The sequence below is a fragment of the Sitophilus oryzae genome, unplaced genomic scaffold (genome assembly GCF_002938485.1).
Source record: "Sitophilus oryzae breed Bouriz unplaced genomic scaffold, Soryzae_2.0 scaffold_811_pilon_pilon, whole genome shotgun sequence".
Classification (NCBI taxonomy): Eukaryota; Metazoa; Arthropoda; class Insecta; order Coleoptera; family Curculionidae; genus Sitophilus; species Sitophilus oryzae.
Genome location: NW_022147430.1, coordinates 542,235 through 567,748, shown reverse-complemented (window position 1 = coordinate 567,748; position 25,514 = coordinate 542,235). Strand labels below are relative to the sequence as shown.

At 31.5% G+C, this 25,514-nt stretch overlaps 2 protein-coding genes across 6 annotated transcripts in view; both read left to right on the top strand.

Annotated features, from left to right (window-relative positions):
- Nucleotides 1–759: 759 nt before the first annotated feature.
- Nucleotides 760–25,514, top strand: part of LOC115889161 (cocaine esterase-like) — a 56,424-nt gene continuing 31,669 nt past the window's right edge. For both annotated transcript variants that reach the window (XM_030909104.1, XM_030909103.1), the window contains exons 1-3: nucleotides 760–833; nucleotides 17,914–18,065; nucleotides 20,189–20,326. In XM_030909104.1, coding sequence (XP_030764964.1) covers nucleotides 17,931–18,065; nucleotides 20,189–20,326 — 273 coding nt within the window. In that variant the 5' untranslated portion in view covers nucleotides 760–833; nucleotides 17,914–17,930. The remainder of the gene's footprint in view (nucleotides 834–17,913; nucleotides 18,066–20,188; nucleotides 20,327–25,514) is intronic.
- Nucleotides 13,375–15,299, top strand: LOC115889162 (52 kDa repressor of the inhibitor of the protein kinase-like). 4 transcript variants are annotated; one of them, XM_030909106.1, is made up of 5 exons: nucleotides 13,375–13,910; nucleotides 14,063–14,232; nucleotides 14,551–14,607; nucleotides 14,726–14,770; nucleotides 14,884–15,299. In XM_030909106.1, the coding sequence occupies exons 1-5, from the start codon at nucleotides 13,816–13,818 to the stop codon at nucleotides 14,958–14,960; spliced, it is 444 nt and encodes a 147-aa protein (XP_030764966.1). In that variant the 5' UTR covers nucleotides 13,375–13,815; the 3' UTR covers nucleotides 14,961–15,299. The 4 variants fall into 4 exon arrangements, with proteins under 4 accessions (XP_030764966.1, XP_030764965.1, XP_030764968.1 ...); XM_030909105.1 differs by having other exon boundaries at nucleotides 14,702–14,770; XM_030909107.1 differs by having other exon boundaries at nucleotides 13,766–13,910; nucleotides 14,702–14,770; nucleotides 14,953–14,983.

Sequence of the window (25,514 nt, the reverse complement as noted above, 5' to 3'; positions counted from 1 at the left end):
TTTTGCAATTGCAAAGAGACTCAGTGCTTCAATAATAATTGCTCTTGTAGAAAACTGGGTCTTAAATGTTCTTCAACGGTGTGGTTAGTGCTACGGAATCAGTTGCACAAACTTTTGTATTTTAGTTGAGGACGAAAATGACGCTCAGGATGACGGCCATAGCAGATTTCATTTAATAACTTTAATTTAATAATAATTTTTTAACGAAAATTTTATTTAATAAATAATATTTAAACGTTATTTTTAATTGTTTTAATGCTTAAATTTATACTTGGTTATCTATATTAACACTATACTGTTAACGCAAAAATTATAGCTAATTGGTTTAAAAACACTGGAAAATTTCTAAAACGTATAGTAAAAAATTGCTTTATCTCTATTACTATTCATTTTAGAAAAATAAAATGATTGAAGGTCAAATATTTTAAATTTAATTCTCTACAAAAAATATATCTTTAGTTTTTTCGAAAAAAGTTATGCAAACGGAGATATTTGAAAAAAAAACGAAAAAATCCAAGATGGCGGCGGTTTTTTTCAAACTTCCCCCACAGGGACCGAATGGGACTTTTGAGGGGTTAAATAGGAGATCATTATCTACACATTCCCGTTGAGATCGGTTGGATACTAATTTTTTCCACGTCAACCTCCAGATTGACTGGCCTACAACGTTGAGGTAAAACTGCACGTGTGTGGCTAACTTAAAACGGTTGTATGAAATAATTATGAAATGATCATTTGTCGCATTTATTTGTTGTTCATATTTAAAGGAGACCGTTCAGTAACGATCTGAGTGTTGTGCCGCGCGTATGATTCTACATTATTAAATAATTAAGGTATGCACGTAGAGATAGCCTTTTTTTGCAACAAATTTATGGTTGTTGGTTATTGTTTACTACAGAAAGAGAGAGAGACAGTGAGAGAGAACTGTTGAATATGAGATAGTGGAATGTGGAATTATAATATCTGTACAGGGTGGCGCCTCTCATACGACGCGAAGGCTCCAAGGAGAACGATAGTTTGTATTGAAATGAAATGTGAGAAAAAGTTGGTAAATTTAAAGCACTTTTTGAAAATATAGAGAGTTCTACAGGGTGTAAATTATAAAAATATACATTTACGACGTTTTTCGCGTAAAAAATGTCTCTTGGTAAAAATCGCTACGATTATTGGTTTTCGAGATATTTGGAATCGAAATTATCAAAAAGTTGGTAAATTTAGAGCACTTTTTGAAAATATAGAGAGTTCTACAGGGTGTAAATTATAAAAATATACATTTACGACGTTTTTCGCCTAAAAAATGTTTCTTTGTAAAAATCGATACGATTACTGGTTTTCGAGATATTTGGAATCGAAATTATCAATACCTGTCATCAGTGACATAAACATGATGACTAAATAGTTATTAGCCTGAGATCATAATTTTGAAAGTTTTTGTTCCAAAAGTTCAACAGAAACTAACTGTTTTATCGTTATTTTTTTTGCAGAAAAATTTCTGATTAATTTAAAAAAAATAAAAATTTCCCAAATTTATCATTTCAGTGATAATTTAATAATTTTAATTAATAAATACTATATTAAAAAAAATTTAGAGCACTTTTTAAAAATATAATTCTACAGGGTGTCCCCAAAAAAAGTTACACATTAAATTTGTGTTTTTTTGTAATGGAACACCCTATATATTAATTGATTTTCGTATTCTAAGAGAAAAATAAAGGTGAGTTGCGTTAGAGAAATATATGACTAAAAAGTAAGGTTTTTGACTTATTTAACATGTTCTAAAAATGAAGCACAATTTTTAAATTTCAATAAAAGCTACCTATATTGGAGTTTACCCAGTATAGCCTAATATCTAGTTAAAATAACTATTGAACTTAAGGTGAGACAAAATTAAAATTGAACATTGGTCACCTAAAGGTGATACCAAGGTGATACCAACTTGCTTTTGGAAAAGCAAGTTACGCTTTTATTTTAAATACTTTATTATTCCAATATTCAAGGGGGAATTCATATCTCTTTAAAATACTATTAGGGTTGCCTACATCTAAGAGAAAGATTTTCCTAGATATTTTCATTTTTATGATTTAGTGTCAGTAAATCTTTATTATTTGATAAAATCTAGGTGGCTGTGATATGCCTAACGTTACTTCAACATATCTGTCTAATTAGTCAAACTTTAACAACTAGTTATCATTTTGTCACAGTTAAAACAAAAAAAAAATCTGAAATTTGCGGAAAATGGAAACTTATCCTAGATCAAAGAGAATTGATATGATTCTATTAGTTGATGAATGTAGTGTGCATTATTCAATTAATAGAATATTTAAATGCTCCTGATTTTATCTAGTCTGGTTTTTTTTATGCGGATGTGTTAAAGAGAGAGTATACAAAACTCGACCAAGATGACAGAAATAAGTGTAGTTCCTTTTCGAAGTAGTACTCCACATATGCCTTTTAACGTGAAAATATCTTTTGAAAAGACAATAATTTTATGCAGTAAACAGGAAAGGAAGCAATTTAAGCATTTTCACTTTTCAAAACAACCTTTAATTTTTTGTTAAATTATCAAAATCTATATATCACAGCCATCTAGACTGTTTCAAACATAGACTTAAAATAAAGTATAGACTGAGCATCTCATTCATAAATAGCTGGAACATGCGGTCAGACACTGTCTTGTTATTGTTGTGTTATTGTTTTAGGTTATAACGAGTGCGACACGAGCGATAGATAGGTTGTCTCTGTCGTAACGGTCGTTCCCTGACGACTCTGCCGAGAAACACAACACAAACTTTCGTTTCTCAAGTACACCTGAACTCTCCGTATCATAGCCGGGTAATTTTTTTATTTTAATGAAGCTATAATTAAATTAAAAATATATCGTATTTAAACTTTTTTATATTTTATTAAGATTTAGGACAGGTTTTTTAAATATAAGTTTAGAAAAAACAATTTAGAGTCCAAAAAGGATAAAAATAATAAAATACACGTTATAGAAGAAATTTTATAATTGAAATTAGGTAATTTTTGAAATTAATAATAAATTATTAATTTTAGTCAAACATTTACAACCCCTAATATTAATCAAAACAGGATCTATTCCACAGATATAATAGAATCGGCGACAGGGAGAGAAAAAAAAATATGATTGTTGTAATTTTGTTTCTGGTTAAGTGATGTCTTATTATGTAAATTAGAGAAAACATAAATCTGTTCCATTAAAGCAAGGAAGGTGATAAAATAAAAACTACATTTATTTAACTCGGTACTGTCTTTATTATACCAGGTGCGTCTCAAAAGTGGCTCATCCCCCATAATTTTTTTATATTTTCAAATAAAAAAACAAGATTTAGTATGTTAGTATATGAAATAAATTAGGATTGATTGACGCATTCAATTGTTTTTGGTCACTTCCTTTTTAACCGGAAATGACTATAACTTTTAATTTTTAAACGGCGCCCTCGGTATATTCTACTTTATTCGATAGAAAATGACACTCTGAATAGAATGACATATCATATGTCAACTTTTGACATTTTCGCATATGGTTTAATTGTAATTGTAACACGCGGTTCATAACGACAATTTGACTCGAAATACCAAGTGTGTGGTATCAATATATTCATAAAAAAAAATGCTTTTTCCAAATATGCTAATGAGTCACCCTTGTTCCATTTGAAAAAATTGACATATGTATGATTAAAAATACGATTTGTACATCTTTTAACCGGCCTAGACAAGACACGAAACCTATTAGACGATCAAAACTATTTTTCAAGGCTCTTTGATTAAAACTTAGTGGATTGAAAAAAACTGGATTGAAATTTAAAATAGGATATGTTTTTTAAGCGACAATGTCAAAAGTTGACATATGATATGTCATTCTATTCAGAGTGTCATTTTTTATCGAATAAAGTAGCAATATACCGAGGGTGCCTTTAAAAATAAAAAGATGTAATCATTTCGGTAAAACAGGAAGAGACCAAAACAATTGAATACGTCAATAAATCCTAATTTATGTCATATACCTACTAACATACAAATCTGTTTTTGAAAAAAAAATAAAAAGTTATAGGGTTGAGCCACTTTTGAGACGACCCGGTATATTAAAAAATATTGTTTCATAATGTAATATCATTTTAAAATTCTTGTATGTTATTTTAGATTCTGAAGATAATTTTAGAATAAACCGGAATATATTTTTAATAAAAACATTATTAATTATTAACAGGGTTATAATTATGATTTTGTTACAATGTAAGTAAGTAAATAATGTAATGTAAGAGAAAAAATTCAGATTTTACATTTTACTAAAATATTATCTAAATAAGCGCCTTTCTACAACAACGCCACTGACTCCCAATGGGTAAATTGAGAGTTGCCTACCGGTCAAAAGTCGTTTCAAGACTTAAATGGATTATTTAAGTCAAATTTCTTGCAAATTTGGCACTGGCGAACCATATTTTATAGTTCTTGAACAGAAAAAGTCAATAAAATAAACACTTAAGCACTACAAGCTAAGAAAATGCGTTAATACAGCCGGGGAGATAGCGGCAACAAAGCTTTACCGCACACGTGCGACACGTACTACAAGGTAATAAATGAATGAATAGGCTCCCTCGCCTCTAATCGGTGTTGTCATATTGTAAAGAACTTATCCTTTTTAAACAGTATCCGACTTATAATTTAGTAGTATAAGGACTATTTAATACATCTCTGGAATATTAAAACCTACTTTATTAAACTGTAGTATTAATATCTCAATATATGTGTATAACAAGAAAAAAATATTGATAATATTAAAGACGTGACAACATAGGCTGGATGAGGAAGGCTAGGTCGACTGTACCCAGAAGTAAACATGTGTACAAAAAAGGTTGTTTGTCCGCGTTGAGATGTAAATAGTGTAGTCTATATTTTATTTTAAGTCTATGGTTTCAAATAATAAAGATCTACTGTCGACCAAACCAAAATCATAAAGATGAAAATATCTAAGAAAATCCTTGTCTGAGGGGTAGGCAATCTTAATAATACAGGGTTGTTCACCACATACGACACGGAGTATTGTAGCTGAACGATTAGATTTTTGCAAATTTTAAGTTTTGGGTTCGTTGAAGGACTATTAGAGCTACAATTTAGAAATAATTTTACAAGATACAGAGTGTCCCAAATAAGTAAAAAATGCTATAGTTGTATTTTTTTTAAATGGAACGCCCTGTATGTTATTCTATTTTTAGATGCTATGATTGAAATAAAGGTAAATTTTATTAAGGTTTATCACACTTAAACCTTACCATTTTTGAAATATTTTCAATTTTGTGAAATTGCAGTAAAAATTTTAAGGCTTCATTTCTCCAAGGGTATCAAAGTTTATAATACTAAGTATTTACTGAAGTTTATTTATTGATCAGTTATTGTGTTGCTATAATAAAAATTATACTACCTTGTACAGAGTGTCTAAAATTTTATTTTAAATAATTACTAGCTTTAAACGGCAATAACTTGTTTAATTTAAATGGAACACCCTGTATATTTTAGGAGAATCAGATGCATAATTTAATTGTCTATCAAATTGTATTATACCACTTTTTACCTATCCCTTCAAGTTTTCGTAGAAAATGCATTTTCTTATAATTTAGACCTCATTTATCAATATACCTATGGAATATTGACATTTTAGATTGTTTTTAAAGCAACAAATGTACAAAATGTACAGGCTAGTAATATTATCGTTTTTAGCAAAATGATAATATTACTAGCCCATTTGTATGCAAAAAGAAAACTATTTAAATATTCATAAAAGAGTATACCATTAATAATTACAATACCACCATTATTTCCGCCCAAATACTAATTAATTATATTCGTGACTAAATTATTCTAAAGCATTTGTCAAAAAATGAAATATCATTTTTAAGGTGTTACTTTTTACCACACTGTCTAATACACATAAAAAAATCAGTTTTTTAGTTTTTGGAGCAATTATTATTAATCAACGCAAACAGTCAATTAATGTAGTTTGAATACTGGAATCATATTAATTGGTCCTCTTTAACAAATATTTAAACAGTTTTTTTTTTATTTTTTAATGAAATAAACAAACTATATCGACAATATTAGTATCTGTCCTCTTTAAAAATTTTGGTACATCTTTAAGAATAATCTAAAATGTCAGTATTCCATGGGTATATTGATAAATGAATTTAAAATTACATGAAAATGCATTTTCTAGGGAAACTTAGGTAAATATATAGGCTATAGATAAAAAATGGTATAATATAATTTGATAGACAATTAAATTGTGCATCTGATTCTCATAAAATATACAGGGTGTTACATTTAAATTTAACAAGTTATTGCCGTTTAAAGCTAGTAATTACGTAAAATAAAATTTTAGACACTCTGTATAAGGTAGTATAATTTTTATTATTGCAACGCAATAACTGATCAATAGATAAACTTCAGTAAATATTTAGTATTAAAAACTTTGATACCCTTGGAGAAATGAAGCCTTAAAATTTTGACTGCAATTTCACAAAATTGAAAATATTTCAAAAACGGTAAGGTTTAAGTGTAATAACCCTTTATCAAATTTACCTTTATTTTAATCGTAGAAACTAAAAATGTAATAATATACAGGGTGTTCCATTTAAAAAAATTCAACTTTGATATTTTTTATTTATTTGGGACAGTCTGTATCTTGTAAAAATATTTTTAAATTGTAGCTCTAATAGTCCTTCAACGAACCCTAAACTTACAATTTGTAAAAATCTAATCGTTTAGCTACAATACTCCGTGTCGTATGTGGTGAACAACCCTGTATATTGAAGATGTACAAATTCTCTCTTGAACACCGGAATAATATATTAGGTGTTCTATTTAAAATAAAGGAGTAACTTGCTTTTAAATGAGACCCAATGTTCAATATTAATTTTTTCTCACCCTGTATAACTTTTCGGGTCAAATTTTAATTTGGTTTAACATACCATGGTTATTGTAATTAAATATCGGACTATGCAGGGTAAATATTCTTCATTTTCACAAAATGTGAAATATGCCAAAAACTTTACTTTTTAGGGATATGCTTCCTGAATTAATTAAACTCACTTTTATTTTTTACGTAGAATCCGAAAATCGTAAACCGTAACTTTCTTGGGGGAAATCCTGTAGAACTCTATATATTTTTATAAGATGTTTTCAATTAACCTACATCCCAAAATTTCATTTCGATGTACACTACTGTTCTTCTTGGAGCCTCCGCGTCGCATGAGAGGCGCCAACCTGTATGTGTCCAAGTTTATATAGTTCTATTTAAGATAAATGTGCCTAAATATTTAATGACTTTTGACCAAACCAAACCAAACCAAACTATGTATTTTTAAACTAATGTTAAAATCAAAAACAAAGTCCAAACCACTGTCAAAATTTTTTTATTAGTTTTTCGGCAATTACAGCCATCATCACACCTTTGTCAAAAACAGCTGTTCGTTTTACTTTGAAAGTCAAACAAGTCATAAAGAATTTTAATTTAACCTTCCCCCACCAAACATGAGATTGAGCAAAATAAGTTATACCAGAAAATTACAAATTTTTCGGTGATTACAATAGCAATATTTAAAATACCTATTCACCTGCATATTTTTCAGAGAAATCCTGTTTTCTGATTGGCTATCAGAGATGCACCCCCTAGCGGACATTTTTCGAACTTGAAAATAATTTCCATCGATTTCTCTTGGAAATTTTTTTCCCAAAGTTATACAATAAGTAGTTTCTAAGACACAGCCGGCGTCCATTCTTAGTTGGCCACCCGGTACATTAGTTTTGCTAGATTCATTTTGAGACCCACTTTATTGCTGGCTGTACTTAGTTAATTAATTTGTGCTTGTAGTTCTTTAGGACTATTGGCAATTAGGACTATGCGAATCTTAGATGGTTAAGATATTCTCCAGGGTACCTTACAGTAGCCCCCCCCCCTCGGTTGTCCAAACTCTTTAATATTTTAGCACTGTATTGCACCCACCTAGCACTACCTAGCACCCAACTTACAGAGCTAGCACCACAACCCCTAGTGAATTACAGAACATTTTTACCGGGGGGGGGGGGCTAATGTAACGCTAGCCCTCCCCCGTTGAGATTTTCCCTTAAAACTTTAGCGCTCTATTGCACCCACCTAGCACTACCTAGCACCCAATTTACAGAGCTAGCACTACACTCCCAGAAGAGTTATTGCATATTTTCACCTGGCGCATAGTGGGGCGGATGGCAATTCTAGTGGGACAAAACATCAGCGATGTTTGGGACTTTATTATCTCGTAATACGAGATAATAAAACTAATGGGCATAAAACTGTTATAATATACATGACACAACCGTACTGTAAACTGTTTCCAAATAAATAAAATTATGATATCAGGCGAAACACTTACAAAAAACTCTATTTAACAGTTATTTCTTAATTACTTTGGAATCTTGTTACACCCTGTATATTTTATTTTAAAAAATACTATTTTATTAACAAATAAATAAAATAGATGTTCAATTTTAATTTATATATAGTAATATAGAAAGTTGGGATCCAAAAATTGCATCACGACATCCCACAAAACGGTCACACTGGTCTTAGATGTTGATTTTAAAACGCCTTTTTTTCTTGAGGGCTTCAAAAAATTCTTGGCAGCTGACTTCAACCTAACCTAACCTGTGAATCGGTGAGAGACTCCTAAAAATTATGTTTTTTTTCAACAATTTGGCAACGCCCGGTACAAATAAATATGGGTATGAAAACTACAAATATTCTAGCATCAAAATTGCTTACTACTTTTTGGTAACTATTGGTAACTCAAAAGATTTACATCATTCAATATATCGATATTTGATAAAAAAAGTGAAAGTTTGATATCTGCAAAACAAAAGCACGAAATATTTTAACGAATAATATACGTGTAGTATAAAAGTAAATAACATAATTTGGTTTTGGTATAGAATGTATAAGCACTTGTAAATATTTCGTTTTCGTATGACCTCTGCCTTGCTGAGCAGAAAATGACCTTTAGTTGATAAAAATGTATCGAAATACATATAAAGAATATATAACCAAAAAATAATTGATACATTTTTATATCTATTGGAATGATTACTATTAATTCATCAGTACACATTTTTTGGTTTATTTCTAACAAAACGGTTTTGTCCCGCTAGAATTACCGTCCGCCGCACTGTGCGCAAGGTGAAAATATGCTATAACCACAGACTTAACTATGGCCACCGTCTAAAAATATTCTAATTAAAAATTTTTAGACGGTGCATTGGCTATAACCACCTATAACTCTTCTGGTGGTGTGGTGCTAGCTCTGTAAGTTAGGTGCTAGATAGTGCTAGGTGGGTGCAATACAGTACTAAAGTTTTAATGGAAATAAAAATAAAGCGAAATAATAAATACACTATAACTCTTTTGGGGGTGTGGTGCTAGCTCTGCAAATTGGGTGCTAGGTAGTGCTAGGTGGGTGCAATAGAGTGCTAAAGTTTTAAGGCAAATATTCAACCGGAGGGGGGGCTAGCGTTACATTAGCCCCTCCTGGTAAAATGTCCTGTAACTCGCTAGGGGTTGTGGTGCTAGCTCTGTAAGTTGGGTGCGAGGTAGTGCTAGGTGGGTGCAATACAGTGCTAAAATACTAAAGAGTTTGGAGAACCGGGGGGGTTACTGTAACGGACCCACGTTTTGGCCTACTAGAATTGCCATCCGCCCCACTGTGCGCCAGGTGAAAATATGCTATAACTCTTCTGAGAGTGTAGTGCTAGCTCTGTAAATTGGGTGCTAGGTAGTGCTAGGTGGGTGCAATAGAGTGCTAAAGTTTTAAGGGAAAAATTCAACCGGGGGGGGGGCTAGCGTTACATTAGCCCCCCCCCGGTAAAAATGTCCTGTAATTCACTAGGGGTTGTGGTGCTAGCTCTGTAAGTTGGGTGCTAGGTAGTGCTAGGTGGGTGCAATAGAGTGCTAAAGTTTTGAAGGAAAAAACTCAAAACGGGGGGGGGGAGTTAGCACACATTAGCCCCCGGTAAAAATGTCCTGTAATTCACTAGGGGTTGTGGTGCTAGCTCTGTAAGTTGGGTGCTAGGTAGTGCTAGGTGGGTGCAATACAGTGCTAAAATATTAAAGACTTAAAACGAAAAGAGATAGACTAATGAAATTTTACGGAAGCATTACTGTTATGAAAACACACTTTCTGGTAATTTTTTCACTTTTTTAAAATGAGTGGAAGGGGTTGAAATAAACTACCCCTATCATTCTTGTTAATGAAATTTAAAGAAAAATCTTATCAAACACATGCAAAAAAAATTAATTTTGATAGTTTAGTTTATTTAGAAACTTTTTTATCTCTTGTGTTTTTTTGATAAAACTCACCGATTTGTAATTAAAAAATAAAATGTAAAGCATTACATGTCAGGACAAAAAACATTTTTAGATAAAGAATCTAGTGGGCAGCTGTAATTTTTTTAGGAAAAAATCTAGTCGGCCGCTGTCACTTTTTAGGATGTTTCTAATATTGTTTTATTTGACATTACCCTACTGCAATACGTTATTATCTACATTATTATTATTATCATTATTATCACTATATTATTAATCTAAAAATATTTTTAGTCCTGACATGTAATGCTTTACATTTTATTTTTTAATTTCAAATGGGTGAGTTTTATAAAAAAATACAAGAGATAAAAAAGTTTCTAAACAAACTAAACTATCCAAATTAATTTTTTTGCATGTGTTTGATAAGATTTTTCTTTAAATTTCGTTAACAAGAATGATAGGGGTAGTTTATTTCAACCCCTTCCACTCATTTTAAAAAAGTGAAAAAATTACCAGAAAGTGTGTTTTCATAACAATAATGCTTCCATAAAATTTCATTAGGCTATCTCTTTTCGTTTTCAAGATAAAAAATAAGAACATTATTTTTCCGCCATCTTTGTACCGCGATATCTCCCTAATGGTTGACTTTTGACCCAACGTTTATGAAGCAAACTACCCTTTATTTTGAACAAGGAATCACCCCCTGAAGTTTTTTGCATTTGTTTTGAAACACCCTGTATAGTTTTATAACATTTACAATTATTTTTCGATTTATTAAAAGTATTTAAACGTTACAATAGCAAGTGTAACATTTTATTTAATGAATAGATATAGGGTGTATCTGTTATAGAAATATTTTTTATAGTTTTCTAGGACACATTTTTATAACAATTACAGTTATTTTTCGATTTATTGTAAAGTTTTAAAAAAGTTGATATTTTGATTTAAATCACATGATTAAAATTAAAAAAATCACTTGATTTAAATCACGATTTAAATCACGATTTAAATCATGATTTAAATAATTTGATTTAAATCATGCCAACCCTGATAAATATCGCTATCCTGAACTATACAGGGTTTTCAACATTCTATGCCAAAATTTCTAAAATATAAAATAATTTTTCTTATTTTTTTTTAATCAAACACCCTGTATATTATTTCTCTGTTGATGGAGAATCAAGAAATTAATATTTTTGTATTTAAAGTATTTTAAATTTTTTAGCGGTTGTTCAAAATAATCGCGGTTTTTATTAAATTTCTCAACGCTCTTCAACGGTAGGTAAAATACCAAACTAAAGTCATTAGGTGGCTTTGATGAAAAATTACTATTGAAAAACCCATTATATATAATACCGCGAATATCCACAACACCGTTAAAATTTTTGAAATACTTTAAGATAAAAAAAATGTTCATTTTTTAATTCTCCATCTAACAAAGGAAAAACAATAATATACTTAAATACATGCTACAGTTTTTTTTTTATAAAATTACCTAATGGTAATTTTGTAAAGCATATATTTTATATATTAAATATTAATTTCATATACATGGTGTTCCATTTAAAAAAAAAACGGAGAAAAATTATTTTATGTTTTAGAAAATTTGGCATAGAATTTTGAGCAACCTGTATGGTTTAAGAAACGAGATTTATAGCAAAGTAAGTACAGACCAGCTATAGCATATACTTAGTATAGTTTCAGGTTCAGGACATTTCTTATATTTTTTGTATTTTTTATTTATTAATATCTTTGAAACTATCAAAACATATTTAATGATATGTTAGGATTTTGTAAAGTGATTAAAAAGGAAGCCAAAAATTCGAGTGTTATATTAAAAAAAATCAATACCGATCCACTCACACTTTTTGAGAAATCCATCCTGTAAAAGTTAAAATATTTTTCTGAATTATATCCTAATACTTATATTATTATTATATCATACTTTAGGTTTGCGCTTAAACATAAGTTTTTTATTATAAGAGCTACAATGTCCGACGCACTATTAATATAATTGAGCGTTCGGATTGCACAATGACCTTAGCGCGTGGCCGCCGGCAGCCCAGTAGGCAAGCGAGACAACGACGCGGTGATTTAACAAAATAAATAATTTTAAACCTGCCGTTATTTCGTTAATAATTATCGTATCGTGTTGATTTTTGCATAGAAATACTCATGAGTCTTTAGCGCTTCCGACAAGCCAAATAACTGGATTATTTTTTATATTTTCGATTTGTTTACATTGCCCGAGCATATTATAACTTTAAGATAAAAATCTCTGTTATACATTTTAAAACTGACAGATATGAATACTATCATTTAACTAGTTATACATTTAGTTACAAACATATTCAAAATTTAGGTCTATAGGTTTATGCTAGCAGTAATAACGAGTATAAATAAAAAAAAATGGTCAGTACAACGACAGAACAGATACAAATCAGAAATTTCACTTATGGGATTTCCGTTGTCAAGATTTTATTTTTTATGTGATATGCGCGCAGGCGGCACAAAACCATGCGCAAGGTTTTTGTGAGGTTGCCAAGGTAACCCATAATTCTCAGTACTTGAAAAATGTATTTTTATATTATAATCCCACGGCCACATTTCTTCACTCATTTAGCATTTCTTTCACGAAATAAGTGACGCAAGTATACAAGAATTACCGAATATACATAATTATGAGGAATTTGATATATTTGGAAAATTAAAATATGCCTAAAAATTAACATTATTGCAAAATAAAAACACTAAATCACCACAATACACCAAAACACTTTTACTTTTACACTGGACGCGCGTTTCGCTAACCATGTTAGCATCATCAGCAGATGATTATAAACTCAGAATATAGTTCAGTTCACTCATATTGCAGTTATATTCAGTTTATAATCATCTGCTGATGATGCTAACATGGTTAGCGAAACGCGCGTCCAGTGTAAAAGTAAAAGTGTTTTGGTGTATTGTGGTGATTTAGTGTTTTTATTTTGCTGTGTAACACCAAAGGTTCCAACCCTCAACTGTAACATTATTATTACGAAAAACGCGGCATGGCAACGTCCCTTGAGTGCAGCATTTTGCGACGTAGTACGAAATGTAACAAAAATTTACCTCATTTTCTGCACAAAAAAAGTTAAAAAATATTATCATTGAAATATTTAAACCAAAACAATTGAAATTGATTTTAGAATAAATAAAACCAACGGGCATCGTCAGTTTTGCACTCTATTTTGCTTTACTGCTAAATATAAAAAAATTATTATTGCAATGGTAATTAAAGATTCAGGAATTTCTTTGTTAAAATCTGACAACTGACAACGTTGCTCAACATTTCTAACCTAAAAATATGAATGTCATATGAACGGGCGGAAAAGTAAATTAACGGAAAAGTAAATTAAAATAATTTTAATTTACTTTGTGGTGTGTTTGTGATATTTTGTGACTATATTTGTTTGACAATTTTGTTTATAATGGGCCTTCGTTACTGCTGTGTTCCCGGCTGTTTAAGCAATACGGAGACTGATATGGGTCTTAGCTTCTTTTCATTCCCATTGGATCCAAAAAGGTACATAAATATTTTTTATCTACACAATAAGGAATGTTTCCTCTAGAATTTTAAACAATCTAGTAAGATTTTTTAGAAATTCTAAAGTTTTTGACAGACTCATGTAGTACAATCATCTATTAAATAACGAAAAATATTTTAATAAATTCTAGATGTTCTGAGTGGGTTAAGAACTGCAACAGGCATGATTTTAGAGCAAAATCACCTATAGATTTGCATAGAGGGTATAGAGTTTGTGGAAAACACTTTCAACCTACCATGTTTGCGGGAATGTCTCAAAGCCGTCTAAAGAAATTTGCTGTTCCAACTTTATTGATGTCAGGTGGGTTCATAAGCATTGTTTTTCATTTTACTTGTAATTTTTTTCAAATCATCAGTTGCTTGTTTATCTGCACAATCGATTTATACACTTGCACAAACGAACATTTAAATAAACAAAAATAGTTTATAGATAGGCATTTAGAAAATCCAGTTTCAGTCTGTTCGTGGTGGTTCTGTGTAATATTTTCAATATTTTTATGACAAATACTATATTACTGAAAAACAAAAACTTTTGACAATAACATTTAGCTTTCAATTTTGCCTCTTAAAATTGTGTTTGTGTTATGCTCAAAAAAATTAAATAAATATATTTTTGTAGACAATTCCATGATGGAAGTTGAAGCTACTATTCCTGCTGTTCCTATTACATCTGAAGGTGAGTAAAATACTATTTTTTTTAACCTTTTAAACACAATGCAATAGGGTATAGAATTCCAGTTTTCAATAAATATTTTATTTTATGTTTTCAGCGGTTTCAGAATCTACTTCACCAGATGTAATTGCTATTCCATCAACATCCAAGGAAGTTACATCTGAAGGTGAGTAAAATACTATTACCTTTTAAACACAATGCTGAATATAAATCTGAACTGCCATACCGATATAGGGTATAGAATTCCAATTTTCAATAAATATTTTTTTATGTTTTCAGCTGTTTCGGAATCTACTTCACCAGATGTAATCGCTATTCCATCAACATCCAAGGAAGTTACATCTGAAGGTCAGTAAAATATTTTATAAACACAAGGCTGAATACAGGGTGGCGCACCTCATTCATCTTGGTTGATTATACGAAAACGTAAAGATATAGAAACAAAATATTTTATGGGTATATGTGGAAAGACAATGTACTTAATTTAAAATTATTTTAAAATGTACAGGGTGTGTCAGGACTAAGATCCATACCAAAGTTATATTTTTTCTTATGGAACACACGGTATTTTATTTCACTTTGGGATTCTTGGACATAAAATAAGGTATTTATTATAAGGGTTTAATATGTTTAAAAGGTTTGGTTTTTGAGATATTTAAATACATTTAAATATGCATGTTATAATAACAAAGTTTGTCAACATCCTGTACATTAATTTTTAAGAGTTAATTCTTGTGCTGACTTTGAAGCCAGAGAAATAAACTTTACTAAAAAAATGTATTGCATCCTTAAATGTATAGAGGGGTATCAAAAATTGCTGGTCTATTTTAAGTATTTACTTTACATAAAAACTTTGTTATTTCAAATACAACACTATGTATTTTTTAAAAGAAGTTGAAGCAGATTTTATTTTATATAGATATGTTTCTAAATACGATAGGTTCTTAAATACAGATTTTTTTTTAGATATTTTTAATTAGCAAGTAAGTTTAGTTAGATGATATATATTTATCTATTCTTTTTTTTTAATTTTTCATTTGTATTAATAAATTTTAGGATCATTTACATTTAAGTAATTGTATTAGATTTTGTACCTAATATCACATTGCTAGGATTATATGTATAATTTTTACATATTTATAATAACAAATAAAATGTTATTTTATTTCAGTCAAATTGTTTTTATTATATTCTGTCTACATTTTCAAATGAAGGTTTGTATTGAAAAAAAATAAAATTGCTGAATCATAAAATCATGACAGCGTCAAGCTTATAGTGGGACCCTGAAATTTACATAAACAGGGTCCCAAACTGCAGTTAAAAGTCGCTTATTCCTATAAAAAATTCACTACAAATTAGGTTACTGCAGCAAAATCCTTATTACTTATTGCAAATCCTGCATTTTTTCCTAGGCCCCTTTACACAAGTACAGTATGATCGAATAAAAACGGCGTCAGCGATGGCTATGAAATGACAATCGATGACATTTCCCATATAAAATGACAGCGATCTTCATTTCATAGCCATCGCTGAGGCCGTTTTTATTCGATCATACGGTATAATACCGTATGATCGAAAAAAAAACGGCGTCCAGTTGGCTGGGAAACGACGATCGATGACTTTCCCATATAAATTTACATATAAAATGACAGCGATCTTCATTTCAAAGCCAACGCTGACGCCGTTCTTTCTCGATCATACGGTATCATACTGCCACAAAACCCACCTTGTCCGAATTATTTTTGTGATTATTCTCTTTGAAAATTAAATATTAATGTTTATTTCTAGAAAAACGAGATACAAAACAATGACTCAACTCAATGAACACTTTTTTTTGTAAAATAACGCTTTAAACATTTGAATCAATTGGCATGATTTTTCGTATTATTTTTACACATTATTTATTTTGTCACTACTAAATCTTACTTTTTTCAAATAAATACTGTTAAAAAACGAAATACGCTCCTGTCACGATTCACACGTATCTGAGTTCGACCCTGGCTCGTTTAAAGCCATCAACTAATGATCAGCTGTGCGGCGCGCAGGAGGATGAAATCTGTGCGCGAGGAACGGAATTCTTACAACACACTTGAAAAGCACCGACGTTCAGTGAAATTTCTGATTTGTATCTGTTCTGTGGTACAACGCTCCCGTTTTTAGCGCACGTTCAGCTTTGGTTTTAGTTTTAATGCTATTTTTAGAGAAAATAAATTCTGAACTTTGATCAAATGACAAGAACATTATCATTGCCGATATCTCCTGGTTATAATGTAGTTCTTTTTTCAAAATATTGCATTGTTTTAGCTTAAAAAAAATTGAATTATGCGGCTTTTTTGCGAGAGCTACCGGCGCTGCGTTAATAAAGAGATGGCTATGTACGTCAATCGAAAGACAGTATTTGCGATAGTCTTTTGTTTACACGGAGTATAGAAAATTTTTTCCACAGCTTGTTTACTACCAGTAGTATTTGTGCGTTTTTTTAAATTATTTATTATTAAATAGAGGGAAATGCGATCGAAAACAAAGGTCAAAAGTTAGTAGAAATCCGGATAAATGGAAGTGCAATATTTCCAAAAAATCTCGTGACGAGGTAAAATTACAATCTATTGTGGCTATGATTGACGTACATAACCATCTCTTTATTAACGCAGCTCCGGTAGCTCTCGCAAAAAAAGCCGCATAATTCAAGTTTTTTTTATAAACAATGCAATATTTTGAAAAAAGAACTACATTATAACCAGGAGATATCGGCAATGATAATGTTCTTGTCATTTGATCAAAGTTGAGAATTTATTTTCTGTAAAAATAGTGCTAAAACTAAACACAAAGCTGAACGTGCGCTAAAAACGGCGAGCGTTGTACTAACCATTTTTTTATTTATACTCGTTATTACTGCTAGCATAAACCGATAGACCTAAATTTTGAATATGTTGTAACTAAATGTATAACTAATTAAATGATAGTATTCATATCTGTCAGTTTTAAAATTTATAACAGAGATTTTTATCTCAAAGTTATAATATGCTCGGGCAATGTAAACAAATCGAAAATATAAAAAATAATCCAGTTATTTCGGCTTGTCGGAAGCGCTAAAGACTCATGAGTATTATAGACTCATACTACGCAAAAATCAACACGCTACGATAATTATTAACGAAATGACGGCAAGTTTAAAATTACTTATTTTGTTAAATCGGCGCGTCGCTGTCTCACTTGCCTACTGGGCTGCCCGCAGCCACGCGCTAAGGTCGTTGTGCAATCCGGACGCTCAATTATAATTTGCTATGCTATTTTAATTATCTTCTCTAGAATAATTATATTCAATAATGAGCGAGCCAGTAGTAACAGTGAAGCAAGGCCAAATAAAGGGCCATATAAGGCAAACGTTTGATGGAGAGAATTTTTATGAATTCCTTGGAATACCGTATGCCAAGCCGCCAATTGGATCACTGAGATTTAAGGTAAAACATTACAAACAATAATATAATTAAATATTTAATGGTAATTTTTGGACTTCGGATTTATTTTTTTATAGATCAATAGGAGGAAAACAGTGTTATTTTCTATTCCACACAGAAAAATTGATCTAAATTATTTTAAGTGAGGCAGGCTTAGTAACCGGCTTAATATTTTATTAAAAAAACTGTAACATAGGTACCAAATAATATTCAGGGTGTTTCAAAAAATATGTGCCATCTCTCGTGGGGAGATTCCTCACGTAAAAATAAGATTTATTTTTCATATCAACATAGGTCCGATTCTGCTTTGTTTCGTAGCTACAGGGTGTTTTAGTCTTAGTATTTTTTCGATTTATTATAATTTTCTTCCAAGTACTTTTAGCGTTTCGAATGAAATTTTGAGGGTAAAAATAACAATAAATGCGACTTAGTTTAAAACTAAAAAAGTGTCGACATATTTACCAGAGACGTGCATATGGGTTATCACTGGAGTATTTTTCTAAAAAAAGCATGTGCGCCACTGACTTTTTTTTCTTGTTAGCGAAATAATGTAAGCTGTTTAATGCCGATTAAAAGTTGTCTTTTGATATTTTGTTGATTTCGGCCTCCTTGATCAGATAAACGCAATTTTATTAATTTGCCTTGACCAAGAAGTCTAATATATAGCAACCTTTAAAAAAAATATTATTTCATTAACTTTTGAAACTACTTGAAAAAGTTTTAAATAAGTACTCATTGGTTCCTCATAAAAAATATGAAAAAAAGTTCCCATAAACATGGGTATGGAAACGCATAGTTTTAGAGTTACAGGATGTTAAAACTTTTTAAAATTAGTTTTTTTGTAATTATTTTAAATAAAATTATTTTTTCTTTAACATTGCTGTAGGTTGGACTAATAGCAATAATAACTAATAGTAATTATATTTGATAATAAATTAGGTAAAATATATAATTAATTAATTTTATTTTATTTTAATTTTGTTAATTGTGATTAATAAAAATTGCGTTTATCTCATCAAGGAGGCCCAATTCGACAAAATATCAAGAGATAACTTTTAATTGGCATTAAACGACCTACACAATTTTGATATAAAAAAAAGTAGCAATTTTTAAGAGAGATGAGATGAACTTAGAATTAGTTTTAAAAATACATATTTGTATTTTAGATGTTTTAATAATACGAATTAGTTGAACTTAATAATCATATTTAAGTAATGTGGTTAAGTAAATGGTTCTCAAACTCAAACTATGGGGTGAGAAAATTAAATTGAAAGTTTTACACGTGCCAATTTAAAAAAAAAAGTTAACAATGTTTGTTTTTTGTTTATGCTAATTCTCTTACATGTAGTTTTTTGCGAAGAAATATTTCATTTATTTTTTAAAGTAAATGCCAGTAAAAGTAAATATTATTTTTAAATACTAATATAAAGTACCTAATATAAATAATTTTAATTTCTAATTTTTTATTTATATTTTCCTTCCATTACACTGCATGCTTAGAAAATTGATAAATGTTTATATTTCATGATTTTAAAGTTTGTTGTTAGTACAACAAATTAGTTCTGTAATTATTATTATTTAATAAACCAACGTTGCCACAACGTTTTTTTTGAAAAATATTCCAGTGATAACGCATATGCACGTCCATGGTAAATTTATCGACACTTTCTTGGCATTACCTAAAATATGTAGCTCTTATAGTAACTTTTACACCCAAAATTCCATACGAATCACTTCAATCAAGATTATTTAGATTTTAACACCCTGTAGCTACGAAACAAAGCAGAATCGAACCTATGTTGATATTAAAAATAAATGTTATTTTTACGTGAGGAATCTCCCCACGAGAGATGGCACATGTTTTTTAAAACACCCTGTAGATATTACGAAAAAACAAATTTCGGCTATTTTAAAAATGCCCCCTATTTTCATTATAATCGATTTTAGACACAAAGTTTCAGATAAAAGTTGAAGAGAATCATCCTTGCACAGAGCATACACTGTAAGAATATTTTTTCAGAAATTATAAACTGTAACCCTAAATAAAATAGAAAGATAACTAATATTTTATTTTTATTACGATCACATGGAAAATAGAATGCACGATACAATTTATTTAATTTTAGGCTCCTCAACCTCCTGAATGCTGGACTGGTGTTAGGGATGGTACCAAAGAAGGAAACTTTGCTTATTGTTTGGACTATTTCAGTGGCAAAATCTGTGGATCTGAAGATTGCCTATTTTTGAACGTCTTTATAAAACAGGTAAAAATATTATATTTGGGTTTGGTGAATACAAATATTTGGGTATGGAAATCACAAATGATGGACTGTTAGCAATCACAAATGATGGACTGACAGCAATTAAAGACCGAAACTAATTTGGAAGGAATGTTATCACGGTATTAAATGGGATACTGTGGAACAGAAGCATAAACAACAGGAACAAAACATTAATATATAATACCATCATCAAGAGTATAACAACATACAGTTGTGAAGTGTGGTCAATTAAGGAAATAACAAAATGACTGCTGGAAGCTACAGAGATGGATTTTTGGAGAAGAGTAGCAGGCAAATCAAGACTCGAACGAATAACTAATGAACACATAAGAGAGATTATGGAAGTTAAACAGGCAACTCATATGGTACGGGCATGTCCAAAGAATGGCGGAAATAAGAATCCCAAAGCAAATCATAAACTGGAAACAGGAAGAAGAAAACAGGGTAGACCGAAAAGTTGGCAGGAAGGAATTGCCAAGTTTATGGAAGAAAGAGCTCCCGGAGATGGTGCATGGAGAGACAGACAGGCATGGAGAGATGGCATCGGAAGACGTAGAACGTTTTAAACCGATTAAGGGTGGCTGCAACAGGGGTGGATGGGGAAGTGGAAACCGGCCCGGGAAAACAGGCAACCGACCCAAATCCACAAAAACAAAATGACCATAACGAAGAAACATATTTTATTTATTAATATATCTATCAAAATAAAAACACTAAATCACCACAATACACCAAAACACTTTTACTTTTACACTGGACGCGCGTTTCGCTAACCATGTTAGCATCATCAGCAGATGATTATAAACTAAAGTACAATCTACAAGTTGAGCGTTTATATACACGCTCAGTGGGCAACGAGTGGGCGTGGCAAAATCTAGCCAACCGAGTCAGAGCCAACTGAGCGTAACAGTTAGATTTCCGCCACTAGAGTAGTAGGAACAAAGAACTTGAAGGAATTGGACCGTTGACTCTGTTCATACTATCTTTACATTTATTAATTCTGATGCTTTCATATGCATCTAATTGCCTGTAATTTGAGACTTGTTTAATTAATTTTAAATTATTAAGATCTATACAATGTTCATTATCAACAATATGTTCGGCAACGCAAGATTTATCCGGTCTACCGTATCTTATCTGAGCTAAATCTCCAGGCAATTATTAGTATAAGTATTAGTATATTGTATTAGTTCTAATAACTAATACAATTTTTTGATATCTATAGGAAAAATACGACCACACGCAGATATATTCCTAATGAATCACATCATAGTGTTGAACATAAATTGGCTAGTTTAAATTTCTTAGTTCATAGATTACTTAGTTTCCCACTTTCCAACGAAAGATATGAAATAGAAAGAGATTACATTAGGAATGTAGCTGTGTGTAATGGATATTCTCCTTCACTAGTTGATAAATTAATTAGAAAACGTAGGTATAGGTTAATGATTTCTGAAAATTCGACTTTTCAAGTGGAGAAAGACACGTCTAAATATTTTTCGATGCCGTTTGATAGAGAGTTATCCCGTGGTCTAAAAGGAATTTTGAAGAATGTAAATTATAAACTTGTGTATAGTGCTAATAATAAATTACAACAATTATTAGGTAATCCAAAGGATAAAACACCTCCACTGGAAAGGTCGGGTATTTATGAAATTTCTTGTAAAGATTGTAATCAGAAATATGTTGGGCAAACTAGAAAATCAATATTAACTAGATTTAAAGAACATTTAGCTCAGATAAGATATGGTAAACCGGATAAATCTTGCGTTGCCGAACATATTGTTCATAAAGAACATTGTATAGATCTTAATAATTTAAAATTAATTAAACAAGTCTCAAATTACAGGCAATTAGATGCATATGAAAGCATCAGAATTAATAAATGTAAAGATAGTATGAACAGAGACAACGGTCCAATTCCTTCAAGTTCTTTTTCCTACTACTCTAGTGGCGGAAATCTAACTGTTACGCTCAGTTGGCTCTGACTCGGTTGGCTAGATTTTGCCACGCCCACTCGTTGCCCACTGAGCGTGTATATAAACGCTCAACTTGTAGATTGTACTTTAGTTTATAATCATCTGCTGATGATGCTAACATGGTTAGCGAAACGCGCGTCCAGTGTAAAAGTAAAAGTGTTTTGGTGTATTGTGGTGATTTAGTGTTTTTATTTTGCTGTGTAACACCAAAGGTTCCAACCCTCAACTGTAATATATCTATATAAGTAAAGGTGTTTTTCGCTCGTGCGAAAAAGCTCTTTTGCCTCCGGTTTTAAAAAAATTAAATTGTCTTGATTAAAATTTTCGTAAAGACCAATACTGGGTCGGACATCTGAATTTTTACTACAAAATGGCTCAGGTTTACAGGGTTCTACTGCTTTATTTCCATTGTCGATAACAGTAATTTGATCTTGACGAATAGGCTACGATTTTGAGAAACTTTATGACTTCCTGATTCATTCAATTCAGCTGACCCAATCCTCTGTGAAATACATTACTTTTAGCTTTTCGGGTATATACTTTCTTACACATTAGAAAGAAATTCTCTCTTTTCTGCTACAGCAGCAGCGTCGTCGTGTATACGTGTTTTTAACTGAATGAACCGCGGTCGTCATTGAAACTGCAGCATGTTTTAGGTTATTATATAGTTCTTATCACGAAACTTTTCCTCTATACTTTTCTACATTTGGCATCTTGTATGATAATGCCATAACTCAAACGAAAAAAAACCAAGGCAATACCTAGGCAGTGGATATAAATGTGTTTTGATGTAATGCTATGTTACAGTTACATAATAAGAATATTTGTATTTTCGAAACATATTAATATTTTATTATCTAATCTAATTTAAATCTTATTTAACTCTTCTCTGCGTTCTCAGTAATTTTTAGCAAATTCATTTTAGCAACATTTTAAACAACAATTTAGACTTGGCTTTTAGTCCGTCCTCAATTCAAACCAAGCATAGATATGTTTTCTCCATCTCCATCAACCGCAGAGTTCGCGTCAAATTCGTCATTCTCTTTAAAAAGGGGAGCTCGAAAAATATTGCACCGAGGCCCCAAGTTGTCAGTCTACGCTACCGTATTCTTAGTATACATTTAGGTCGAGACTATTTAAATTTACCTAGTGCTATTCATTCTATTTTCTGCTGCCAGTCAGTCATATTTAATAGTTATTAGTAAAGGAATAGTGGGTAAAACTATACAGGGTGAGTCTTAAATAAGTGCAAATATTTTCAGGGGTGGTATATTTCAACCCCAGGAACACGTCTATGAGGGTTTTTTTTTTGCAAAAAAAGATGTTAAAAATCGAGCATTTTCTTTTAAATTTTCCTGTATATTTTAGAAAACTTTTAAGAACTTCCTGTTCGCTGCAAATTTTCCCACGGTATAGTTTCTTAATCTCTGATATTACGGCACTAAAAGAGATGCAAATACCGAAAAATTGAAGTGGCTTAAATTTTTTTAAAAATAAACCTATTTTTTTTTATTTCTAAACTTTAATAACTCGACTGGACATATTTGAAACTCGGTAAAGAGAATATATTATGCTTATTTTATTGAGATCTACCAGCCCTGAAAATATTGGCACTTATAGACTCACCTTGTATAATAAAAATTTCCAAAGCGAACAAACAACAGATGATTATTAAAATTATAAGTGTCCCAGAGAAAGACATTTTACAATAGTTATTTTTTTTAGAATTTTAGAATTTAGAATGAGTGGGAAGGGGGTTAATCACTTCGACCTTACAGATCCATTGTGTCCCCCTTTCTTGAATCATAACTCATCGTACAGTCCCAGGGCTTTGACAAAAGCCAGTATCTGGGACGGTTTTATAGAGGGTAGTTCTCCATCTCCAATATCAGTCGTACCAAAATTCATGGCACGAATGGTTGTCGTCTCGGCGCACTCAGTGATGAGGTGTACTTGTGTTTCACCATCTTCCCCACAGAATCTGCATTCGCCGTTTCTTCTTAGTTTCAATCTACTGAGGTGTTCATTGAGGAGACAGTGTCCTGTTAAAAACCCCGTGACAATCCGAAGATTGTTCTTACTCAGACCCAGGAAGATCTGTGATTTTTCTTGATCATAAGCCCTCAGAAACTTCTTCGAGTGTCTTAGACCATTGCAAGATTTCCATTCCAGGTTGCGAATAGAATCTTCCAAGTTCTTGAGTTCCGCCTTGAGTTGGTTACCACTTGGAAATCAGAACGGTTCTGGTCCAGTTAGTGGAGTGTTCGCTCCTTTCCTAGCTAGATTATTTGCTTTTTCATTGCCTTCTATCCCTTGGTGAGCAGGCACCCAGTGTAGGAGGTTGTGTTTTCTTTGCCTAATTTATTCAGCTTCTCTATGCATTCCTTGACCAATCTCGAATTGATTGACACTGAGTTGATCGCCTTTAACGCTGCTTGACTATCAGATAAGATGGCTATTTCTTGTTTCCGATAGTTCCTATCTAAGATAAGTTGTACGCATCTCTCGATAGCGTAGATTTCTGCCTGTAGGATACTAGGGTAAGTGCCCATTGGTTCGGAGTAATTAGCTCTCGGCCCAAACACTCCGATCCCTGTTCCCGTATTGGTTTTTGAAGCATCAGTATACCAAGTTATGGTATGGTCTTTTAACTGCTGGGCAAGCGTTTCGCTCTTCCAATCCTTCTTATTGCTCAATACTACATTGACATGTTTGTTAAAGTTGTACGTTCTTGGCATATCGTCCACTGGGAGTTGCAGGAGTAATAGTTATTTTACAAATTGGTGTTTATGTTTAAAAGCAACAGACGATTATAGGTCTGTTCCCAGAAGAATCCCTGACTAGTCAGCACGTTTCTCATTGGTTAAGATGCGTAAAAACCTGATTGTTAGTCAGGTTTCTACGCATTTCAACCAATAAGAAACGCGCTGACTAGCCAGAGATTCTTCTGGGAACAGACCTTATACTGACGCAAATCGATTAGTTAGTTATGATGTCACTAAGGATCTTACGTCACATTAGTTAGAAGATTAACCATTTAATTTTTGCTAATCCAATCTTTTTTTGAGCTCTGATCGGGACCGGCCCACCGGCCCATCTTTCCACCGGCCCACCGGGAATTTTCCCATTTTCCCATATGGCCCATCCACCCCTGGGCTGCAACGACCTTCCGTAATCCTACTGTTAACGGT